The sequence below is a fragment of the Mustela lutreola genome, chromosome 18, assembly GCF_030435805.1.
Source record: "Mustela lutreola isolate mMusLut2 chromosome 18, mMusLut2.pri, whole genome shotgun sequence".
In the NCBI taxonomy this organism is placed as follows: domain Eukaryota; kingdom Metazoa; phylum Chordata; class Mammalia; order Carnivora; family Mustelidae; genus Mustela; species Mustela lutreola.
This window is the reverse complement of record NC_081307.1, coordinates 29,150,959-29,173,354: the sequence shown is the minus strand read 5'-3', so window position 1 is coordinate 29,173,354 and position 22,396 is coordinate 29,150,959. Positions and strand designations below refer to the sequence as shown.

Below are 22,396 nucleotides of genomic sequence, written 5' to 3'. Positions count from 1 at the left end.
GCATTCCCCGTCGTATCTGTGCAATACTGCGTGTCTAAGTTCGACTTGAGAATGGTATTTGGTGATTTTATAAAGAAAGGGATACTGGACGTTTGACAGTGGTGAAAGTTCTATGAAAACCACAAGGATATTGGGTGGGGGGGGGGCAAGAATCACCATTCCCAACTGAAAAATACCTGTTTTCTGTGACTTTCATGACCCCAGTCCATAGAGCTGCTGCAGGCTTTATAATCCGCTTTCTGCACAAATTCCTCTTTCGCAAAGAGAAATTAAACTTTTCGGCCCAAATTCCCACTTGTACATGTCCGGCTTTTTCCCTAGCCTAGTGCCTTAAAAGTCTTGAGATTAGAAGCTCTCTAGGACAGAAACAGCTGGCAGAGGACCCAGAATCAATAAATTTGCCTACCAATAAAAGTACAGTCGCTGTGCTGCCTACCGAATACATTTTAAGAAGAGAATTAGCTCAATGACTTACCTTGTATGTTTTAATTTTATTAATTTTTTCTCAGTACAAACTTTAGTTTACCAGTCATGTGCCACAGTATTGCGGTGAGTACAGAATAAAATGTGGAAGCATTTTCTAAAATGCAAACTAATTATCTTTTTGGCTCGCACATCTCCTGGAATGTTGCAGGGATACAGAACTCTTCCAATAACTATTTCTTGGTTGAAGGAATAGAGAGCAAAACCAACGGTGTAGACAAGTGAATGTTTATTTACACAGAAGAGCCGGATAGAACCCATCCCTGGCTCTTGCCCAGGCTTCATGGAAAGAGTACCCTATAAATTTTGCTCACTTGCTTTCTCAGATAGTTTGGACTTCTCTGCACCAAGAGTCAATGCTGAAAATATTAACAATTTGTATTCTTTGTTGCTGATATTGATAGTACATGTTTACTCAAGTTTCGTTGGCTTTGTACAATCAGGACTTCCTCAGTTGGTGTATTAGCAATATAGTTAATGAGAAAAATGTCTTTGTCTTGATGGCACTGCCTTCTAAGATGTTGGTCTTAAGGAGCTGGCTGGGAGTCAAGACAGAGAACGTGTCCCAGGCAGATGCGTTTGAGGTATATTGTTGTACCTACAATCAGAAAGGATGAGTCTAAGAAGAGAAAACCCAGTTCCCAAATTGAGATTCTTATCAGTCACCCATAAAATAGGGTGATTTTTTAGGGTACACAGATAGTTTCTGAACTGTAAGAACCTTCATCTCAAAACTAGAGATAGCATTTTCTCCTTAGCAGCTGTTTCTCTCCTTGTTCTTTGTCATGATTATGTCCCTATTGTGACTTGGTAGAGAAGTGGCCAATATTCTTGGACGTGCTACTGGATGGGATGATAGGAAGACTGCCAGAGGGTTTGTAACTCAGCTTTGAAATCTCAGAGGTAGACTGATCTGTTTCACGGACTGAGTAACTCTGTGCTACTGATTGAATAAGCCTCGTGTCCAACATCTCCTCTTCCATTGACTTGTCAAGCAGTGAAAAGGATGTCCAACTAGCTAATGTGTGAGGACACTGTGATAAGCCTCGTTACTCCCTTCCCTTAGTAGTAGGGACCATTTCATGCTGGTATTCACACCATTTAGAAACAATGATCACATGTTACAGTTCCTTAGCTAGAATAATTTCAGGGTGGTCAATAAGATCTTACCTACTAAAAGTGTATTATTTGAAACATTTAGACCCAAAGCGAAACCACAGCTCTCACACTTGAATGCACACAAAAGCAAATCCGGTGTATTGAATGGGGCAATAGAATAAATTATTGACTAGTAAATGGCATTTCACAGTTCTCTGCTTGCTCACCCCCAGAAAAGGTAAACTGTTTGGGCATAGCATTCTGATGCTCTTCTGTCTGGTTAAAGAAGACACCTTTTTTTTTTTTTTTTTTTTTTTTAAATGCTCTGAGTCCTGACTGATACGTACACATACACAGGCAGGTTGGTGGCAATCTTTCTGTCATCTTCTGTCAACTTTTCTATCATCATCACACACCAACCTTATGTATTCATCATTTAGAACTTTATATTTGTGGAGCTGACGGTATGCTCTCTCATGAGCTCCGTTCAGATGTACAGAGTAAATTAATGGGCTTCCGCTTTTACACATTTATGTAGATACATATGGGTCTCTAGCTTCTCATTCGAGTGCTTTCTCATCCCTCACCCAAATTTAGCAAATTCAGAATGAGCTTCTGAACCATTTCTTGATAATAAACTCCACTCTGCACCCATGGCAAACCCATGACTCTCCCGGACATCAGTTCTGAGACTCTGGGAAAGTATCCATGTGCCATCTCAAGGAGGGAAGACAGGCCAGGTCAAGAGAGGGTGGACAACGGACCCCAACTAGTGCATGGAAAATGCAGGTGATCTGGAAAACTCAACGACTCCAAATTAGAAGAGATGAGTTACTCCAAATTAGATGCGCTGTGCCCATTAACACCGAATCCTGTCTAAACAGCCTGACGTCCGTGCTGTAGTGTGCCCTCCTCACGTGTGTTACCCCAGGAGCCTGTGATGGCAGGGACGCTGGAGAGGCATCTGCCACAGCACGAAATGGGGACAGTCTTCCTGCCTGGGATGGGCCGCTGACATCCGAGCCTGAACATTCAAACCCGGAAACCACGGTGCCATGCTCTTCCTGCCAGAAACTGCATTCAAAACAAAGCCCGTTTTATAAATACGTATCTAGAAATGGTACTAGGTGTCACACACACGCCCTTTATTTTCTTTTTTCCTTTTTCTTCCTTTTTTTTTTTAAGTTTTTGTTTTTCATTCCACGTAGTCAGCCTACCATGTGATCTTAGTTTCAGATGCACGTAGATGCACAAGGGTCATTCCACACTTCCGTGCACCACGCAGTTCTCATCAGGACGGGTCGCCCCTCCATCCCCATCACCTGGCTCCGCCATCTTCCCTCCCCTCTGCCGACCCTCTGTCCGTTCTCTGCTTCCTTGGCTCCTGGAAGGAAAACACTTAAGACTTGGAGGATGATTTTTAAGAGATTTTATTAGAGCCCTTAAAATCATAGGGAAACACTATGGTTGATTTCCATGTTTTCTATTTTGTTTAACTGTTTAGTAATTTTGCTTTGAATTTTTAACCAGAAGGTGTATTCCCAGAGACACCAGTAAAAACAAACAAACAAACAAACAAACAAACAAAATATGCAGGCGATTGAACAAAGTGGGTTCTGTACGTTTCAAACATTAACCTGAGCACTACAAAGGCAATGCTTTTATTAATACGTGACTTACTCCAGTTTTCTCCTGCAATCTGGTTTTAAGATAGAGTTCATTCTGTCCAGGTTTGAAAACAGAAAGGGAAATAGGGTTATTTGTGTGTTAGTCATAGGACTTGAAGCAGTCGCAGCAAGTAAAGTCTGATACAGGTTTTCTCAGTAGATCTCAACATACAACATAATAGAAAATGTCTCCAAATTTTCTCAGTATAATCTGCAGTGTTTCAATGGTTGCAAGGCTACAGTAACCCTTTCAATGTGTTCCATTTAGCAAATTAATGTTCTAGATGTGCTAACTTGCTCCATAATGGTTCAAGAGTGAGTAAATGCAGCTTCCGAAAGTGTTGAATTCCCTCTTTAATTATGTAACTGTCTAAATCTGACAGCCCCATGTGTGTGCAGCTCCCCTTTGACACAGTGATTATCCAATGATTTACTGTAAGACTGTGTTATATACACCAACCGTTTTAAAGGCTCGTTGGGTAACAGGACAAGAAATTGCTCATTGACAACCAGTGAAAGCAAACAGCTCGTTTTTTAACAATCCCAAATCCGAAGATTCACAGAGGGCTATTTTCCAGAGACTATCCAATATCTCTGGCTCCTCCATGATACCGAAATAAAAGCAGCTTCAGCACCCCTCACCCCTGGCTACCCTCGTTCCCCAGCCTTCCAGAGAAAGTCCTTGCCCATAGGCCAGGGTCCTAGAATGCTTTCAGAATGTCTAGGGGCTGCAGATGCAGAACTCGTGTGGCGAATGCACTCCCAGGGTTGTGGAAAGCAGTCTGTGAAGAAGATAAGATGATTGGGGGTGCCATCCCCATGCTTCGGGTCACCCCAAATCCTCACTTAGCCCCCCCTCTCCTGCATCTCACTACCCCATCTCAAAGGTACACATGCACACACTTCAAAACACAGTTCCCAGACCCTGGGTCATCCCGAAGTTCGGTAAATCTGCAGTTTGTACAGTGAGACCTCCCCAAACATAATAAATAAATAATATAATATGTGTGTGTGTGTATATATATGTATACACATCTGTATATATATACATATATATAATATAAACTTCTGAGAAAATATTAATGTAAAGAAATACCACATTGTATCCCTGGCTAAAAACTAGGTTTCGTTCAGTTTAAACCTACTTTAAGAATTTAAGTCTTATATAAATTAATATTTTCCCATCTCTGAGCCTTGTAATGAAGAGCCGTATATAAACAGCAAAAGCTGAAAAAACCTGCAGTTTATATAAAGGAGTAGTTAATAAATTTTTAAGTACTTAGTGAATATAAGGCAAGCATCAGCTAGAAGAATCTTCTTTCTAGTTCTAGCTCCAGGAAAGGGAAAAAAAGGAGCCAAGTTCTAGTAAAGGCAAAAGCAAAGGCTGCCCAAAGGGATTGGTAGAAAGTTCTTTACTCACAGATGCGGTATTTAAACTGGATCTTTAGAATCCAAGTAACAAAAGAAATATTAGAAGAGTCTTCTAATCCAGGGAAATGAAATGGCTGCATATTGGAAAGTCACACGACTTCCGGCGTGAACCAGGGCCTTGTCAGGAGGACTGAATCCTAACCCTTTAAGACCCCAGGAATGAGTTTAGGCAGTGGTTATTCGTGATGTAGAGCAAGTGAGAAAGGTAACAGCCTGTGCAAATCTGTAAGTGCATATGCAATTCCAGAGGACCTCAGGGTAGGGGCTCCTGGGGGCTCTGTCCTTAAGCATCTGCCTTGGGCTCAGGTCCTGACCCCTGAGGGCTGGGATGGGCCCCTGCTCAGAGGGGAGTCTGCTTCTCCCTCTCCCTCTGCTGCTCGCCCCCCCCCCTGTGCTCTCTGTCAGAGGAATGAATAAAATCTAAAAAAGAAAGAAAGGGAGAGGGAGAGAGGGAGGGAAGAAGAAAGGAAGAAAGGAGGGAAGAAAGAAAATACCTTGGAAAAGGCCCCCATGATTCTAGGTGCCTGACGCTTTGGAAACCAGAGGTCCCAGCCCCTGAGAGAGGAGCTGGAGGGAAAGGGGCCCCAAAGAACAGGTGAGGGCCGTGGAGGGCATCGGTTCAGGGCGGGGAGCCTGGTGGCCAAAGCTGCCAGATTCTCTGGAGCCCAAATTTCCCTGACATCTGCTCTCTAGCAAGCCGAGATGTGTTCTCTAAACAGAGGAGTCCTGCTCACCTCAGCCTTCCTCAGTCAATAAACAGCTGGGGTTGTTTGTTTGTTTGTTTGTTTGTTTTAAGAAATTGGACTTAAATAGGATCCTTCTCTCAATGATGGCCAATCAAGAATCTCTCCAACCCAAGGAGAACCAATTCTGGATTGTCCTGACTTGCCTTTGTCTCGAGGCACAGGAATTTCAAAGCTGGGGTATCTCCTTGTCCCGACTCCCTGATGTGGTCTTCGGAGCTGTGGAAGGAAAGAGGCATCAGGTTCCATTTCTTGGATTCGATCTCTGAACAGTATGTCCCGCCTGTGACCATCTATCCCTGGGCTCCGTGTTCACAGCGAGGGGAGGTAGGAAAGGTCCACCAGGTCTCTGCTTCCCTGAACTCGTTTTCTGAGGTGTTGGAACAGGAGAATACAGGCGCGGCTTCAGACCGCTGCCCTTTCTGGTAGAATAGAACAAAGCGCTGGTCCAGATTCGCCCCCAACAGCAAAGACCTGTGACTGAGCTACAGCTTGGCAGCAAAGAAATGTAAACAGGCGTCAGTCACCTCCCCGGCCGGTGCAGGTCTCACCCCTGCTCCCTGAGATCCGCTCAGCACTCGAGACAGAAATCATGAGAATTAATACTTTTCTCCCCAGTGCCTGATTTGTGCAGATTTCTTACTGATGCTATTGCTGCTGAACTCGAAAGAAATTACGGCTTGTCTCCGAGATAATTGTTAAAATGCCTAAACCTTAGACTCGTTTCTAGAATAGGCCAATGTAAGTTCTCTAGATATTCGTGTGACAAATCCCAGTCTTGCTATTAGGGTCCCTAGTCAGCCCACCATTCGAAGTTTCGATCGGGCTCTGCTCTGCTGTTTTCACTGTTGTGCGCGGCCTTTGCCCGGAACGAGGAGCAAGGAAGGATTCGCGCCCACGTTTTGCCGTGAGAGGGTTAGTCATTTTGGTCTCCTTCACTGAAGCGGCCGATGAGATGTTGTACCACATTAGCTCTGTGGGAAAGAAGTATTGCCCTAACAGATGGCGAGATGAAGGGGAGTTTTGCGGGGCGGCGGGGAGTGCTGGCTGTTGAACTATGGACGGAAATTGGAACCTAAGGAACTCCAGTGGCTGCAAGAGAACATTGTCCCTCTGCATCAGGGGGACAGTGGGGAGCAAGGCAGGCTGGGTAAGTCCCCTTCAGAGACATCCTTGCTTTGTTACAAGCCTGACACCAGATGATGTGGGTTCACTAAGTACCCCCCAGCGTACGCTTGTCCTGGGGTGGCCCCGGAAAGACGAGGAAGGGCCAGTCTTAAGTCGGACTTAACTTGAACATTCATCCCCTTCAGAGGTCCCAGAATGCCCTCAGACCAACATCTCCTGTTGCCTCAACCGTCTCAGAGCAGGTCGACTTCGGGCTGGAGAAACCAATCGGTATAAAGTGTCCGTGTTTAGCTTCACTCTTCTGTGGGCAAAGAGAGGAAGGGTTCAGGAGCGGCATGGCCAGCACTACATGAGTAAATACATCAGCTTGGCTCCTGTCTGAGAAAGATCAACGAACTCAGGCCCAGGCTGAATCCACTGCTTCTCTTCTCCGGTGTACTTGCTTCTCCAGAGGCCCACTCTCATTACGCAGATTTTTCTCAAAAGCAGGAGATAATTTGTAAAAACATGACATTTTCCCATTTTATGGGAAAACATGGAAGACAACAGATAATCTTGTCATGGAGTTTTAAAGAAGGTTTTCGAGACTGGCGCCCTGTCTGCACCGGAATGAGTTTGCAGTATGAAGAGTGTGTTGACATTGTGTTGGCAACAGTGTGACTTAGGCGATCTTTCTCTCAGTTGAGGAACCACAGAGGGGCAGGGAAGTATAGCACAGTGGTGTTCCAGAAGATTAATCTGCTATTCGTGAACATGAGGAGGGACAAGAAGATGCATGTTTATATCCAGGGCGGCTGTGGGAAAGGGGATGGAGGTATCTGAGAGGTGGCAAAGGGAAAATGCAGAGTGGGAACCTCTCTCTACAAGGGGGAGAGAGGACATTTCACGTCAGGACGAATCCAGCATTTCAACTGACAGGGGCCGAGGCTCTGACTCTCTGGGGCATTGGTCCATAATCCCGCTGCTTAGGAAACTTAAAAAGAGATTTAAAAATATACCACAAAGGCTGAAACAGCAAGTCTAGGCAAAATGCAATCAAAATTAAAGACGAACAAATAGATAAACATCAAATAAGGGCATCCCATCAGCAAGAGAGCAGAAGGTCGCGAAAAGCCTGAGGGAGTCTGTCTTTTTCTGGGGAGACTTCTTTGTGAAGAGGGTCAATCGGGAGCTAAAAGAATGTGCTGTGTTATGAATTTGAAGCCATGAGGCCGAGACCAGAGGATTGGAATGGAGAGCATGAGGTTGATGTTCTATTCAAATTCCCTAGAGCCTACTGCATTGTAAATTCGAACGGCTAATAAAAGAAAGCTCCGTCTCAGATACACAAGCGGGGCCCGGCTGGTTCACCACCAAGGCCAAGCAGCATTAACTCGAGCCACAGCGTTGCACGGGAGCAGAGACTCTGTCCCGAGGCATGTATGTGAGGGGAAGGCCGCCTTTAGTACGGAGGTTCCGAGCCTTCTGGAGGACAGGTGGCCATCGGCTGGTGCATCGCTCCTCCTCTCTTGCCATAGGTAAAGGTAAAGGATTCGCATTTCCGAAAGTCAGCGTTGACTCCTTCTTTTCTCTCAGCCCCTTCTCCAGAGTCTCCTGGTGATGTTAAGATCTCTCCTCCATCTTATTTTCGTTTCTCCTGACATGGGTGCTAATCTGTGGGAAAACTTTTCAGTGATCCACGCTGAAATGAAAAGCATAAATGAAAAAAAAAAAAAAAGAAGAAGAAAGAAAGACAAAGAAAAACATAAACGATGTGGAGAATTTTTTTCACCAAGCTTCACTTCCTCCTTTTAAACAATGGTTTCTCACCCCCAGAGTTAGGTCCTTTCTGCCTGTCGTTTATTTCAGTGGCCTCTTCTTTATGAAAGGATGGATAACAGGTGTTGCTTCTTTAGATAAAAATGCTCTGTTGGTCCCTGTTTTTGTTTTTTTTTTTTTCTGGCAAGTCTGGGAAGTGCTTGCCGCCGGACCTGGGCAGGTGAGGTCCTTCAACTGGAGCACCCGTCCTGACCTGCCTCGTGCAAGCACCCCAGCCTGCCTGCACCTTCCTGTCGACCCGGCCCTTGCTCTGAAGGCACAAATTCAGGACTCTCGAGGCCCAACCAGGAAGCTGGGCCCCTGAGATCCCGGCTTAACCCTGTGTCATTCTGAGTGTCCCACCTACAACAGTTACTTGCATTTGTATTTTCCGAAGAACCAACGGCTAATAGGTTAGAATCTGGACGTGTAGAATCCCGTGGTTTGTCCCCATGTGCTCAGCATCATGGGATTCGAAATGCCTGCCCAGCAGGACAGGGGGTCGGGCAGGAGAGCCGACTGAGAAAGCAGAGGCCAAGGTTGGGGAAATGCTTTCTGCAGCAAGAAGGTGACTTTCCCACTTCGATGAGAATGGAGCTAGAAAATTCTACGTCAACCAGGGTCAGAAAGGGCAAGGGGAGTGATGGCAGCAAGAAGGAATCAGCCAAGTGTTTGCAGGCGGCACCTTCTATAGAAAGCAGCTGCCTCTGTGATTTACACAAGGATCATGGCCCTGGGGTCCGGCACATGCAAGCCCCGTTATGGCCTAGTCATCGGATGCCATGAGAGCCTGATCCAGGCCCCCGAGTGCAGCATGTTTTCGCGTTTCCATCTGTAAAATGGGAAGGGGGGTGGGGGAGAACGCGGTGCGGGACTGCCTTTTCCGGAGGAGCATTCGAAAGTAGGCTGATTTCTTCAAGACACGATAGCCTGGGAGGAATGTAAAGAGACGCCAGCTTTACGTCCAGGTGAAGACTGAGCCTTAAGCTGGTTTTGTCAATAATTCTGTGTACACAAAGCTACGCCTTGTTTGTTTCTCCAAGAGCAGTAATTTCTTTTAAAAAGCAATGACAGCAATAAGCCATGTTGGATTTCTTTCATTGATGTCTTCATCGGCTGGGGGCATTTGGGCTGGTGGGGAGGGGAAGGAGGCTGCTTTTTTTTTTAATTTCAGCTCTGCCTTTTATGGGCCCAAACCATGATTACACTTAATGGTGCATTTCCTTTCTCTTTGCTTCTCCCTCGCTTGCTTGTTCTTTCCTGAGTGCCCGCGCGGGCCGTTGGCTAAGCACCATGGCAAACTGTCAGATCCGGTCAGACCCTCCGTCTGACTGATGCTGTCCCCCCGGAATTAATGGGATCACCTCCTCACCGGACCCCGAGCAGACATCGTCTCTCTCCTCCTCCTCCTCCTTCCTGGCTCTACCATGGCACTGCCCTTGCTCAGTCTTCTCTACCTTCATTATCTAGAATCTTGTCCGTCAGTATGAACCACAGTTTCCAAAACCACTCTTTTTACCCTCTAAAAACCCTCTCCTTTTCTTGCAAAATGTAATTTAAATTCTTTTTTCTACCCCTTAATTCCCTGCTACCCCGTATTTACACCGATCATTGGGAGCCTCCCCACCTTTTTCCCCTCCGCTGGGAACTTCTTTTGCTAAGAAGACCCTTTCTCTACCATTCTGCATCTGGGCTTATTGTAAGTAAGAGATCGTGCAAGATCTCATTTCGTTTAGACCTTTTCTTAATGAAGCAGCCTTGGGACCAAGCTGAAATCTGGGCTTACTACACGTACTGCTGTCCCAAGGAAGTGCCTTGTGTTCCGTCTGGAATTTGCTATCTTTTTTTTTTTTTTCTTTTTTTCTTCAAACCACACCATCGTTTCTGAAATTTTCTCTGGTGCTGCCACAAATAGAAAAGTCACCCCAAAATCCATTCTTTACTAAAATGTTATGTCTATGATGCATAGGACAGCTTTTTATTAAAAGATATCCTGGCGTTTAATTATATGTTCCCTCTTCTAAATGCTAAAAAAAGTAAGCATATAATTGAAAAGCAACTAATCATTAAATGTCAGGAAATAGTACATTGCATTTCAGTAAACATAATAAATCATCATTCAAGACCTCGTTCTTTTGTACAACGTCAGGCCGGACAAGAGAATCTCCCTCCCCCCAACACCCCCCCACCTGGCAACATTTGGGTCCCATTCTACCATTATAACGTTTGTCAACACTGAGGCATAAGAAAATCTGTAATGGCTTTATTGTGTGTGTTTGTTGACGATGTCACAAGATACGACAAGGATATTCTTACATAGTGCATACGAGGTGTACGTACCATTTTACAAAATTCCATATAGTCCTAGGACACCGCGCTGGAGGGCGCAAGTTAGTAAAACTTTAAAAACTGATATAACAGCGAATTAAATCTACTTCGTAAAAAAATATGGCAAAGACTAAGGGATTTAATATCAGTAAACATGTTCCCTTTGAAACAGCAAATGAGACATGCAGGAGGACTTTGGTCGCACTTCAGAGAAGTTGCGGAGACGGTGAGCTCTTCTGTTTACTCTTGCTCTCGCCGGTGAGGTTTTTCTGTGTTAAACAGGCTTTTGATGACTTCAAAGCGCGTTTGAAGCCCTCACTCTGCATGGCTCATGCACAAAGGCAAATATTCTTCCAAATTTCCACGGCTAATATTGCCGCCTCTGACATCATACGTCAGGAGAGCTCTTTAACACCCGGTCGATGCCTCTTTTATGTAGCTATGACAGCGAAGGTCGCCTGACGAATGTGACGTTTCCAACTGGAGTGGTCACGAACCTGCACGGGGACATGGACAAGGCTATCACAGTGGACATCGAGTCGTCCAGCCGTGAAGAGGATGTCAGTATCACTTCGAATCTGTCCTCCATCGACTCCTTCTACACCATGGTTCAAGGTAAACCTGAAAGATGATTGGGAACAGATAACCTTAAATGCCACTAGCACCCCCCATAGAATGCGGTGACCCCATTTTCTAAGATGAGCCAGAAAAGGGAAGGTGAAGACATAAGCCTCTAGAGATATTGGTGAAACCGTCCCGGGTCTATCAGTAGTGTTCATTTCGTGATACCTACATATCTCAGATCTCCTAACGCATACTGTCGCTTCCAAAAGCAACTTGGTTGCAGCTCTTCACATGACCCTTTCTGAGTCATCCGCTGCAGTTTGGGGGAGTGGGTCCTCTTCATGGCCGCGGAAGCGCAGGCATTTGAGACAGAGCACATTCCGAGTCTGCACGCGATTCTGCATTTCTGTCCACGTGTGACGCGACCCCTGGAAATTTAATACTAAATTCTGCGTGCACATTTATGTAATATCTGGACTTTCTTTTTTGTCGTCCCGTCCATAGACGGTTATATCCAATATATTCATGATGGAACCCCCTGCCATATTCCTTTTTGACACAATCTTGGAAAAACCTGTTTACCATGACTGTTGAAATTGTGACGTCATAGCTCCAAGAATAATTACCAAGTATGGGCTAAACTTCTTTGAACTCATTAGTTTTACCAATTCTCCCCATGAATCTCTGCAGTCATCTAAAATTATTATTACTTAAATTCCTATCTTCTCCAAATGGTTCAATATCACTCAAAAATTTTAAATCAAGGCAGTAGCTTATAATGCAAGAGGGGTTTTTTTTTTAAGATTTTATTTATTTATTTGACAGAGATCACAAGTAGGCAGAGAGGCAGGCAGAGAGAGGAGGAAGCAGGCTCCCTGCCGAGCGGAGAGCCTGATGCGGGGCACGATCCCAGGACCTGAGATCATGACCTGAGTCAAAGGCAGAGGCCTGAACCACCCAGGCGCCCCAGGAGGGGTTTTGTACAAAGTAGAAGATGGCTTGCTTTTTTAAAAATCAGTTTCAGGGGAATATCCTCTCATCTTTTTGGTATACAATGTATGGATATAAAATCTTTGCAAAAGATGTCTAATAAATGAGGGAGGGATGGGTGTAGGAAGAGAAGTGGAGAAGGATTGTAAATTCCCCTGAATCCTGCCTTTACTACCCCGCCCATTCTGTTAACAGCACGAAAACACCAGAAATCAAAGCTGTTGACGTCTGTGATACGTTGTAAAAGGACATCACTCGGTACTTTTTGTTTCCCTGTATGCGGAGTTCGGTCAGCACTTCAGGAATGTCTGTCACTGCATGCCCCCACCGAGGGATTAATTCATAGTTGTAGCTTCTGTTTTCGGCTCCTTGTTTTTCAGATCAGTTAAGAAACAGCTACCAGATCGGTTACGACGGCTCGCTTAGAATCATCTACGCCAGCGGCCTGGATTCACACTACCAGACAGAGCCACACGTTCTGGCCGGCACGGCGAACCCGACGGTTGCCAAGCGGAACATGAGTCTTCCTGGCGAGAACGGGCAAAATTTGGTGGAGTGGAGGTTCCGGAAAGAGCAAGCCCAGGGGAAAGTCAACGTCTTTGGTCGGAAGCTTCGGGTAAGCCGGATGTCATGTCCCCAAGGGAGGGTGCCTAGCGCTCGTCCCTCGCCATTGTCATCCGCCCAGAGCCACACACAGGGCAGCAGATCCCCCTCCAGCATGACGTATAGCAACCGGCAGGCCAGTAGATGATTTGGAATAAAAGCTGACTATTGCAGCAAAGCTTTTTCTCAACATATCTGTGGTTAAAAATCAGTTCTTCCCTGAGACATCAGGCAGTTGCATGGAGCGCAATCCCAACTAGCCTGGACGTCAGTCCATGGTCGCCTTACTAATATTATCCTGATCATCATCTACTTCTCCTTTAGCCGCTCAGTAGGGAGGGATGGCTTTCTAATGTGGAGATGAGTATAAATGAGGGTGAGCTTAAATATTGAAAGTTTTTCAGATCATTAAGAGATGGGTTGGCCATGGAAAGGTGGAGTCTTTCTCCTCAATATTTTTAGAGTATAGTTGGGACACTTGGAAGAATATCAGTGGCAGAACCTGTCACCTCCTTGCTATTGATTTATATTGTCTTTATGAGAAATGCAGTGATATTTCTGATTATGCTGGTGTCATTGATCTTTGCAAGATGTTCTCCACATTACCTTTTCGGGTGTTGTTTTTTTCTTTTTTCTTCCTCTCACATTGGGGGCCAAATATATCGAGAAAGCAAGCTGTGGTTTTTGACAGCTATTGGGTGGAGAACATAGATTAGGTACTAAAACACAAGTTCCATGAAACCACCTTCAGACCACTATAAACTGAACCTGATTCATTCTTTGTATTAGCAAACAGATTTCGGTTTATCAGATAAATGGAGACAAATATTCCTAAAATTACTTACCTTTGCCACTTAAAAACAAAGGACTGAAAATCAAGAGAGAGAGAATAAAACACAGAGCATATCATTAATATCCTTTCTCCTGCACCAAAAATGGCTGAATTATTATTTTAAGAGGCCAACATGATTTACCTTGACACTCCTTCAGGGTAAGAAACAGCTAATACATGCTGTCTCTAGCTATTTCCAAGAAACAGAAATAAAAGAATGAACGATCAGTGGGTCACATGCAGTCTGTCTCCAGCTTACAGGTTACATTCTGATTTCACTTCAAGTTCAAGGCAGGTGTTTGGGACTCTAAATGCACGACCTTCTGGCTCCAGCACTATGTGCTCCCACCTCCCCCATCTCCCACGCTACGGGAGCCAGGGTGGCCTAGCTCCAAGCCGCCTGGTTCAGGAGTTGCGGCAGGCAGGAGCGAGGGGACGCTGGAGAGGGACTTGTTCCAAGAGAGAAGTGAGGAGAAAAAGCAAGAGAACCCTAGAGGGAAGATTAACAGTAGAGTTGAAGATAAAGTGACTGGAGAGAAAACCAGCTGCTAACTTGTTTCAGGTCCCTTTCCTAGGGTTGGTCTGTCATCCAAGTAAACTCTGGCTCCCTGCCTTTCCCTCTATCAAGCCTAGGAATCAGGGGTGGCTGCCTCCACCTACGACTTCTTTCCAGGAACCCTGCTTCTTTGGGCCACTGCGAACTGGAAGCTAGTTCACGGGCTTTATCTTATCCAGCTCTCCCTATAATGGTCATGATACACGTGACACGTGCCCATGCACACGCGCACGCACACACACACATAACCACACCTACCCTCGGACACAGAACTTCCTTCACCAAAAGATACAAAGATGCAGCTCACACTTGTGCTCCCTATCTCAGAAGACAGCACGGACTAGAATTCCAAAAACGGGGGTTCTAGATCAGGCTCCACTTTGGGCTAATAATAAACCTTATGGAAAAAAATCGTAACATCTCTGAAACCTCCTTTTCCTTATGTAGATCATGATACTCTAGATAGGATACAAGTAATATAATATTGCCCTGATATCATAATGTTATGACATTATATTGGCCGTAGACATGGGCTTCATAGCATACCCACATAATGGGTAAAATACCTGCCTGCTAGGCCCACGAATGTCGCAGAATCAAATGAGACAATGTGGAAGTACTTTACAAGTGAAAGGCATGATTACATATTCCCTAACTCGGAGAATCTCTACCACAGGACGTGCATTAGGCATTTACACCCGCCCAGAGGGGAGATAGGAAAAAGCCGTTTAGCACACTTGTTAGGAAAACACGGCAAGAGTATGGGACAGGCTTTGCCCGGAAACCGACCGCAGAATAGGCTGCCTTCTCTTCTTTGAGACAAGCTAGGTGTAAGCATGTCCTCTGTTTCTTTGTAACACGGCTTTTCTGGGCATTAAAAGAAATCAGGAAGAGTAGAGGAAATCCTATCTCGTGTCTCTGGTTCTCTGCCTGATTCAAAACGAAGCAGACACCTCACTTTGCGGGAAGAAGAAAAGATAAGAGCACCCGGGGACCAGCCTGGAGAGCTGCTCAGCTGCATCTCACCCCTTCCTGAAACAGAGAACATTCCCCCTCTTACCTTACATGATTTCCTAGCAGAGGCTGCTTTTCATTTTTAAGGTATTTGACTAAATTCAGCGAGGTGCGCGACACAGAGTGGGCGCTCAAATATTGATTCAGTGAGTGAAGGAGGAAAAGCCGGCTCTGTAATACGGCTTATCTCACTGCATCTCGATCCCAGCGAGAAGCGACATGAAGAACCCATCCTTGCAAATGTTTGACTGCTGGACACAAACCTAACTCTCCCTAGATGACGTAGCTCTAATAGGGCACCAGATACTGTAGTTTAAAAAGTTTCTGAAAGCAAAGTGTAGAGAAGGAAAATTAACAAGAGACGAGCAACGCGGAGAGCATTTTCTCCGAAATGTGCATTAAGGGGAAAGGGAAATACAGTCAGAAATCACAAGCAAATGAAATTGGGAGCGATGTGAGAAAACATTGCAAACTAAAGATTAGATGTTTCCAGAGCTTGCTTGTTTGTGGCTAAGTTTAAAAAAAAAAAAAAAAAAAAAGACCCAGGCATAAAAATTGTTTGTCCATCCCTTACGTTTGTAAATATCCCTCGTTTATTGTCAGTGCTGGACTTTGGAACCAGCCTTTCCTCCATTACCAAAAAACAAAACAAAACAATTGCTATGGCATTCTAAAAAGTAAGATATATCTTCTAAACTTGCCCAGAATTCAGATGTTCAAAGGGGGAAAAAAAAATAGTGAATCACTTAAAAAAGAAACTCTCAAAATTTGGAAGTCAAAATTGTATTTAAAGGCATACGTGCAGGGGTGCCTGGGGGGCTCAGTCCGGTAAGCCTCTGCCTTCAGCTCAGGTCATGATCCCGGGTCCTGAGATCGAGTCCCTTGTAGGGCTCCCTGCTCGGCGGTGAGTCTGCTTCTCCCTTCGCCCCTCCTCCTGCTCATGCTCTCTCTCTCATACTCTGGCTCTCTCTCTCAAATAAATTAAAAAATAAAGTAAAATAAATAAAAGCATGCATGCATGTGAGAGCGTACTCGAATCTAATTCTGCCAGCCACGTTTGCCTGATGTGCTATTTGTCACTCGAAGTCGAGCGTCGCAGCCCAGAGTGGGACGGTACCATGTCAGCGCCGACACACAGAGAGACACGAAACAGTCTGCAGCCAGCTGATGTTCCAACAGGGACACGGGGGCGTCGTGACGTTGTCACCAAGCGTACTGGGTGATGAGCCAGCCCTTACCTCCCCCCATAACATTCCAGATACGGGAATATAATCCGATGGTGCTTAATGTCTTTAAACATAAAGATGTTGTTTAACATCTTTACACCTCAGTTTTTCAAGCATTCTGGGAGGAAGATGATCGCTGCCCCTGTTCCCAGACACTGTGATTTCCTCACAGTCATGCCGGACGTGATCTTAGAAATGGGGGATTTTCCGTGCTTGCTTTAAAGAAATGCTGTGTATCACTAAGGACTTGATGGTGATCTCCTCTCCAAACACAGCATTTCGACTCATTTTCGTATAGCTGAAGGTACAGTAATGATCTGATCTAAGGTTTTTCATCTTAGATGAACTATTCAATTTAAATTGATATTTTTTATATTAAAACTATTTATTAAAAGGCCACTGGGACATGGAACAATGCTGGTCCTTTATGACTGTCCAAAAAAAAGGGCGGGTGGAAACGTTGCCATAATTTCATTAAGGTACAGTTAAGTAGGACTGTGTCCTAGAATCGAAATGTCCCTTGACTTCTGCACTTTGTTTATAATACCAGAAGGAGAAAGTTTGGGCGAGTATGAGAAGAACAAAGGAAACACAAGATCTGTTAGTATCTTTGAAATTTTACATATTCAATAACAATGACTGGTGTCTGGAAACAGACTGGTTGAAACCTTGGCTCGTGTTGGGAATGCGGGGGAAACGCAGCCACGTGCTAATTCTTTCCTCATTGCTCCAGTCTGAGGGTGCAGGAAAGGCACTGCACCCGGCGTCTGTCTAGATGAAAAGAAAAACTGAAACTTGTATGCAGATGTTCCGTCTCTCGATGCTTCTAGATGCTTCCATATGGCGGCATGTTGGGTATGGTGGGGCGCACGGGGACTACCCTGTGATTGCCACCTGGATGCTTTGGGGTTGCGTAGCCATATCCACGAACCAGGGGAAGAGGGGGGCGGCAGGGTGCGGGCCGTGGGAAGAAGGGCCCCTGCTGCTCTTTGCCTAGCTCCTTTTAATACCCCACGGTCTTGCAGGCCTGCGTCCAGATCGCTCCTGCTCTAACCAGAGGCAGCACTGCAGAGCTCAAGGGTGGTTAAGGAATGCAGTAAAGAATTGAAATACAAATTAAAATGACACAAAGTAAAATGCAAACAGATGGGGCAGTCCTGTGGGCCACACGGTCCACAGAAACTGCACAGGCAGTCAGACGTGGCTGGGCGAAGCCGGAAATCACCTACAGAAGGAAGAAAGGGGGGAAAACACTTCAGAGGTTGCCATGCCTTTTGTTTTGTTTTGTTTTGTTTTTTAAATCACAATCAGAGAAATACATTCCGGAACTGTAGGAAACCATTTAGTGCAAAACCTCATCCTAAGGCATCAAAAGTTTTATGCCAAGATAAGGTGAAGAACCGGACGCAGCCAGCAGAGTACGGAGTTCATTTGCTCTCAAATCAAACCCTCCTACAGGCTTTAAAGCCAGTATTTGTAATATTAGCCGGCAGCTTCAAGGTCCGCAAAGCATTCTGCAAATGTAACCTTGTGCAGTGTCACGGAAGCCACAGGAGGCAGGGACCAACATGCGGGCATTTTCGTGCGGGAGAACGGAAGCCCGGACGGCCTTGAGCCCGCCAGACAGAATCCAGCCACATCACCGGCCCAGCCAGAAGGTTCTCATCTGAGCACCTCACAGATGGACAGACAGCCTCGGAGGGGCCAAAGCCCAAAGTCCTGCCACCTCTAGACCCTATCAGGGACGGAGATGAGGCTCCTCCCGCAGCCACACACGCCTTACACACCAGGTTCTGCTGCGGCAAGGAGCTGGGTCTGCACAGACGGAACCGGCACACGGAGATCTCCGGATTGCCTTTGGGGCTCCACCGTTTCTCCCCTTCTGGGACTCATCTGTCTGGGTGCTCTTCTGCCTCCAAAAGCAGTTCACCTAGTTCACTCCATGGACGACTTTTTGTGTTGTATCTTTACCTTTCCATACCTTTCCCCAGATGCTGGACATTACGATTTGCCCCTTGAACCACCAACTGGAAAGTTCAAGGTCAAACAGTCTCTTTCCATGGGGCTTGATTAATGTCAGTGGTAAGATGACAGATTCATTTCATCCCAGAGTTTACATAAATACACAGGCTCATTGTGTATGCGCACACGTAGGTGTGGTGTTGCTGTAGAAGCGGCGTGTGTGCCGACATGCGTGTGACCGATCAGCGGCAATTGTCCATTTTGAAAGTTCTAACGAAGACGTGGTTGTGTAAAATTCAGACGTTCTCATTTAACGTTTAATAGTCCAACGGGCAGGGCACATTTTTTTATGTCTGGGCTATCGCCATCCGAAAGCTGCTGTCTTGCTGCAGAAGATGCACTCTTAGGGGGTCCTCAGCACCCCGCAGACTGTTTTCTAAAGTAGAGTGTAACCGCGGCCACATTCCCACTGCAGTCACCAGTGCTGGCTTGTGCGTGCCTTGGATCCCGGGCAGCAACCGCCAAACGTGGTCGGAGATTCCGGACATGGCACAGAGCCACAGAGAGACCTGATTTAGCAACACGCCGCTAGATCTGTACACTGAGCACAAAGGTCGGACCCTGTAGATGGGGAGTGAAGCATCTGAAGTCACCACCAGTCGGCCAGATGTTATTAAAGGGAAAGGCATTCTAAAAACGTGTGACATTTTAGCACAGGGCCAAAAGCAATGATCGTGTTTGTAACCTCCTGCTATTTAGACGCATTAATAATTTACAGTAATGTGGGTTCCAGCTTCTACTTAACTGTTCCTCAAAGGGCTGGAGTCACATTTACTGTTTTTATTTAATATAGCCAAGATTAATCTACTGAGCCATTATTTTCCAGTGTCTTGTGGACGGAGGGGCTTTGAGTAATTTACGGAGATGCCATGTTGACCACCTCCATATCTTCCGAACGAACTTCAAAGCAAATACGTTTGGGTATTTTTCTTATCAGTTGCTTAAGTTTACAGCATCTAATTGAAAAGGTTTTGAACAAATGCCAGGCTGTCTTTCTGCCTAATGAAACCTTTTAAAGGAGCTGCTAATCTACTGCCTTGCACTTGTACCCAAGAAGTTGCTAAATTAATTTACTGACAAAGAGAATCAATCATCATAAATGGTGTTTAAACAATAGCGGGGACTCTGAAGAGTAATAAGGGGCTGGCATGGGGCTGGCAGGACTTACGTTCTCATCCTGTTTCTGTTCTAACAGGTTAATGGCAGGAACCTCCTTTCGGTTGACTTTGATCGAACAACAAAGACAGAGAAGATCTATGATGACCACCGTAAATTCCTGCTGAGGATTGCCTATGACACGTCAGGGCACCCGACTCTCTGGCTGCCCAGCAGCAAGCTGATGGCAGTCAATGTCACCTACTCGTCCACCGGCCAGATTGCCAGCGTCCAACGGGGCACGACTAGTGAAAAAGTCGACTATGATGGCCAGGGGAGGATCGTGTCTCGGGTCTTCGCGGACGGTAAAACGTGGAGCTACACATACTTGGACAAGGTATGGCCGCACGGTGAGAGTCAGAGGAGGGGAGCTATGACTGCTCTTTGTCAGTGACACCCAAGAGCCCCGCGGGGGAGGAGAACCGGGGTGGGGGGGCCTGCGACGGGCTCTGTTTATTATTCTGAGTATCAGTACGTGAGTCGCATTGGTACATCGGTGATGAATTTCTGCATTAGAGTAGTAGTTTCTCCTTAGTTAGGTTCTACTACTGGAGACCCTTTTAAGTGATTTATGCCACAAACAAACAAGCAGTAACGCTGTCCACCTGCCAAGATTCTGCGTCGACAACATTCACAAATTAGACCTTGAGCATGTAAGTCATTTGTAAATCATCTCCGAGCTGGCTCTTTCATTTGAGAAAGCCTCACGTTAGCACTGCTTGTGTGTCCATTCTGTGCTGTTGCCGGCAGTGCGTCAGCATAACCACAAAAAGCGTGTAGATCCTATCTATGCATTATTCCAAAAGAGGCTATTTTTCAGAAAGCCGCATCTCGGGCACTCTGTGTCATCTCTCCTCTCTTGTGCATATAAAAGGTGTAAGCCTCCCCAGGAAGGCTTTCCTCTGTCCTTAAGCACTAAACACGACACCAAAAAAGACCTAAACTTACCCACATGCAAAACCCTCAGTCACGCTCTGAGAGGTTTGGGACAGTGACTGTGATGCAGAGGGATGAAAGCACAGTAAAGGGACAGGGAACAGGCCACCTCCCTGTAATTCCCTTCTGTAAAAAACAAAATCCACCAAAGAGCAAATTCGTGGAACGTTTCATTTGCCCTTGAGACAAACTTGAGTCCTAGGGAGGGTTCTGTTTTGAGTTCCAATGCCTGTTGCACCTGGGCCCATGAGGCACAGGGCAGCCCAAGTCACAAACGCAGTGGTCACTGCCTCCAGCCTTACGCACATCGGCCAGAGTGACCTGTCCCCCCGGACACTCCAGTCAGGGCCGCTGCTGTGCTCACCTCACGCCGTCTCGTTCTGCACAACTCTGCTCAGTCTGCACCCAACCCCACTGCCCGGCAGTCATTCCGTCTACCTCTAGACGGCCTCCACCCAGACTAGCCTTCCGGAGAACCAGTGTCAGGTTCCCGGCTCCCCACAGATGCCTCCCAACTCGGGAACGCTTCCAGCTGGGTGCCTACTTGCCAGTCTCTTCTCTCAAAAACCTCGTCTGCTCATCTGCTCCCCTTCGAAGAGACTCCCCTTTGAGACAGTGGACCGCCCCCCCACCCCGATGACAGTTTCCCTCCTCAGTAATCATCACTCTCCACAGTTACTCCAATGGTGATTTCTTGAGAGACCAAAGAGGAAGTCCCCCTGCACACATACCTTCCTGGGAGCCAGTCCTCATGCCTGGAAAACACGTCACCCTCCAACTTAACAAATTCGAGACAACTTCCTCCTGAAGAAGCGGGGAGTGGGTCCCCACTTCATCCTGAAACACTTTTCCCAAAGTAACTTAATTAAGCACATTACAGAGACATGTAACAGAAATACCCAGACCCTAAAAATTGATAGCGATCATGGAGAAATGTTTAAAAAGAGACAGAGAGCACGGCCCTGATAAGAGCCATTGACAGGAGAAGACACCATCAGTAACTGCGGTCACGTTCGTGTATTCAGTGGGGATCAGAAAAGCCAGCAAGTGCTTTCATCCTCTGTCTCAAATCCCTAAAATCCACCAAACCATTTCCATTTCCTTTTCCATTTCCTTGCTAGGATAGGCACCCTAAACCCAGACTTCTTCATAGCAGAAGTAGTAACATTTTACTAACTACCATCAGATGTGATTTTAAATGACTACACAACTAGCTACTAATTCCTGTGAATTCAGCAACCATCCAAGTCTTCCATGGCTCAGTGGAAACTATTAGGAACGGTTCTCAAGACATCTACTGCACAGCTAGCAGCCAAATACTGCCCTTAGATAGGCCCACAGAGGACACACTACAGAACTCGTCATGCAGGCTGCTTCCAAAGATGGTGGACAGTAGAGAGAAAGGGAACGTGCCTTGGACAAGGGATTATGTGTTTCTCTGGCAAAAGCAAAGCTAAGTCCCAGGAAGGCTCCTAACACACCCATCGCCCCAGATTTGCCATCACTGCATTTGGTCTAATGGGGTTTGGGGCAAGTTTCCGCAGAGGAGAGCATCGCCCATGCTCTCCTGAGCTACATTATCCACGATTGAGCCTCAGGGTTGAGCTTCTCTCATGCAGCCCCTAATAAATGATCGTCTCATGTCTTTCTGCTATTCCTTGCAAAATAAGCAGAGCTCGTTTTAATTTATATATTTATTCACTGCGTTATTTAGCACCAAAGTGGAATGTAGCCCAGAAACCATTCCTGCACCAGCTAAGACATGAATCAGATTTGGTACTTGCTAAAGTTAATTTCAAAAATGTAGATTTTATTGTCATTCC

At 45.9% G+C, this 22,396-nt stretch overlaps 1 protein-coding gene across 7 annotated transcripts in view; it reads left to right on the top strand.

Annotated features, from left to right (window-relative positions):
- The window catches only part of TENM3 (teneurin transmembrane protein 3), a 437,342-nt gene that overhangs the window by 403,817 nt on the left and 11,129 nt on the right, over window positions 1–22,396 (top strand). For all 7 annotated transcript variants that reach the window (XM_059156026.1, XM_059156025.1, XM_059156023.1 and 4 more), the window contains 3 exons: window positions 11,115–11,290; window positions 12,610–12,845; window positions 19,678–19,974. In XM_059156026.1, coding sequence (XP_059012009.1) covers window positions 11,115–11,290; window positions 12,610–12,845; window positions 19,678–19,974 — 709 coding nt within the window. The remainder of the gene's footprint in view (window positions 1–11,114; window positions 11,291–12,609; window positions 12,846–19,677; window positions 19,975–22,396) is intronic.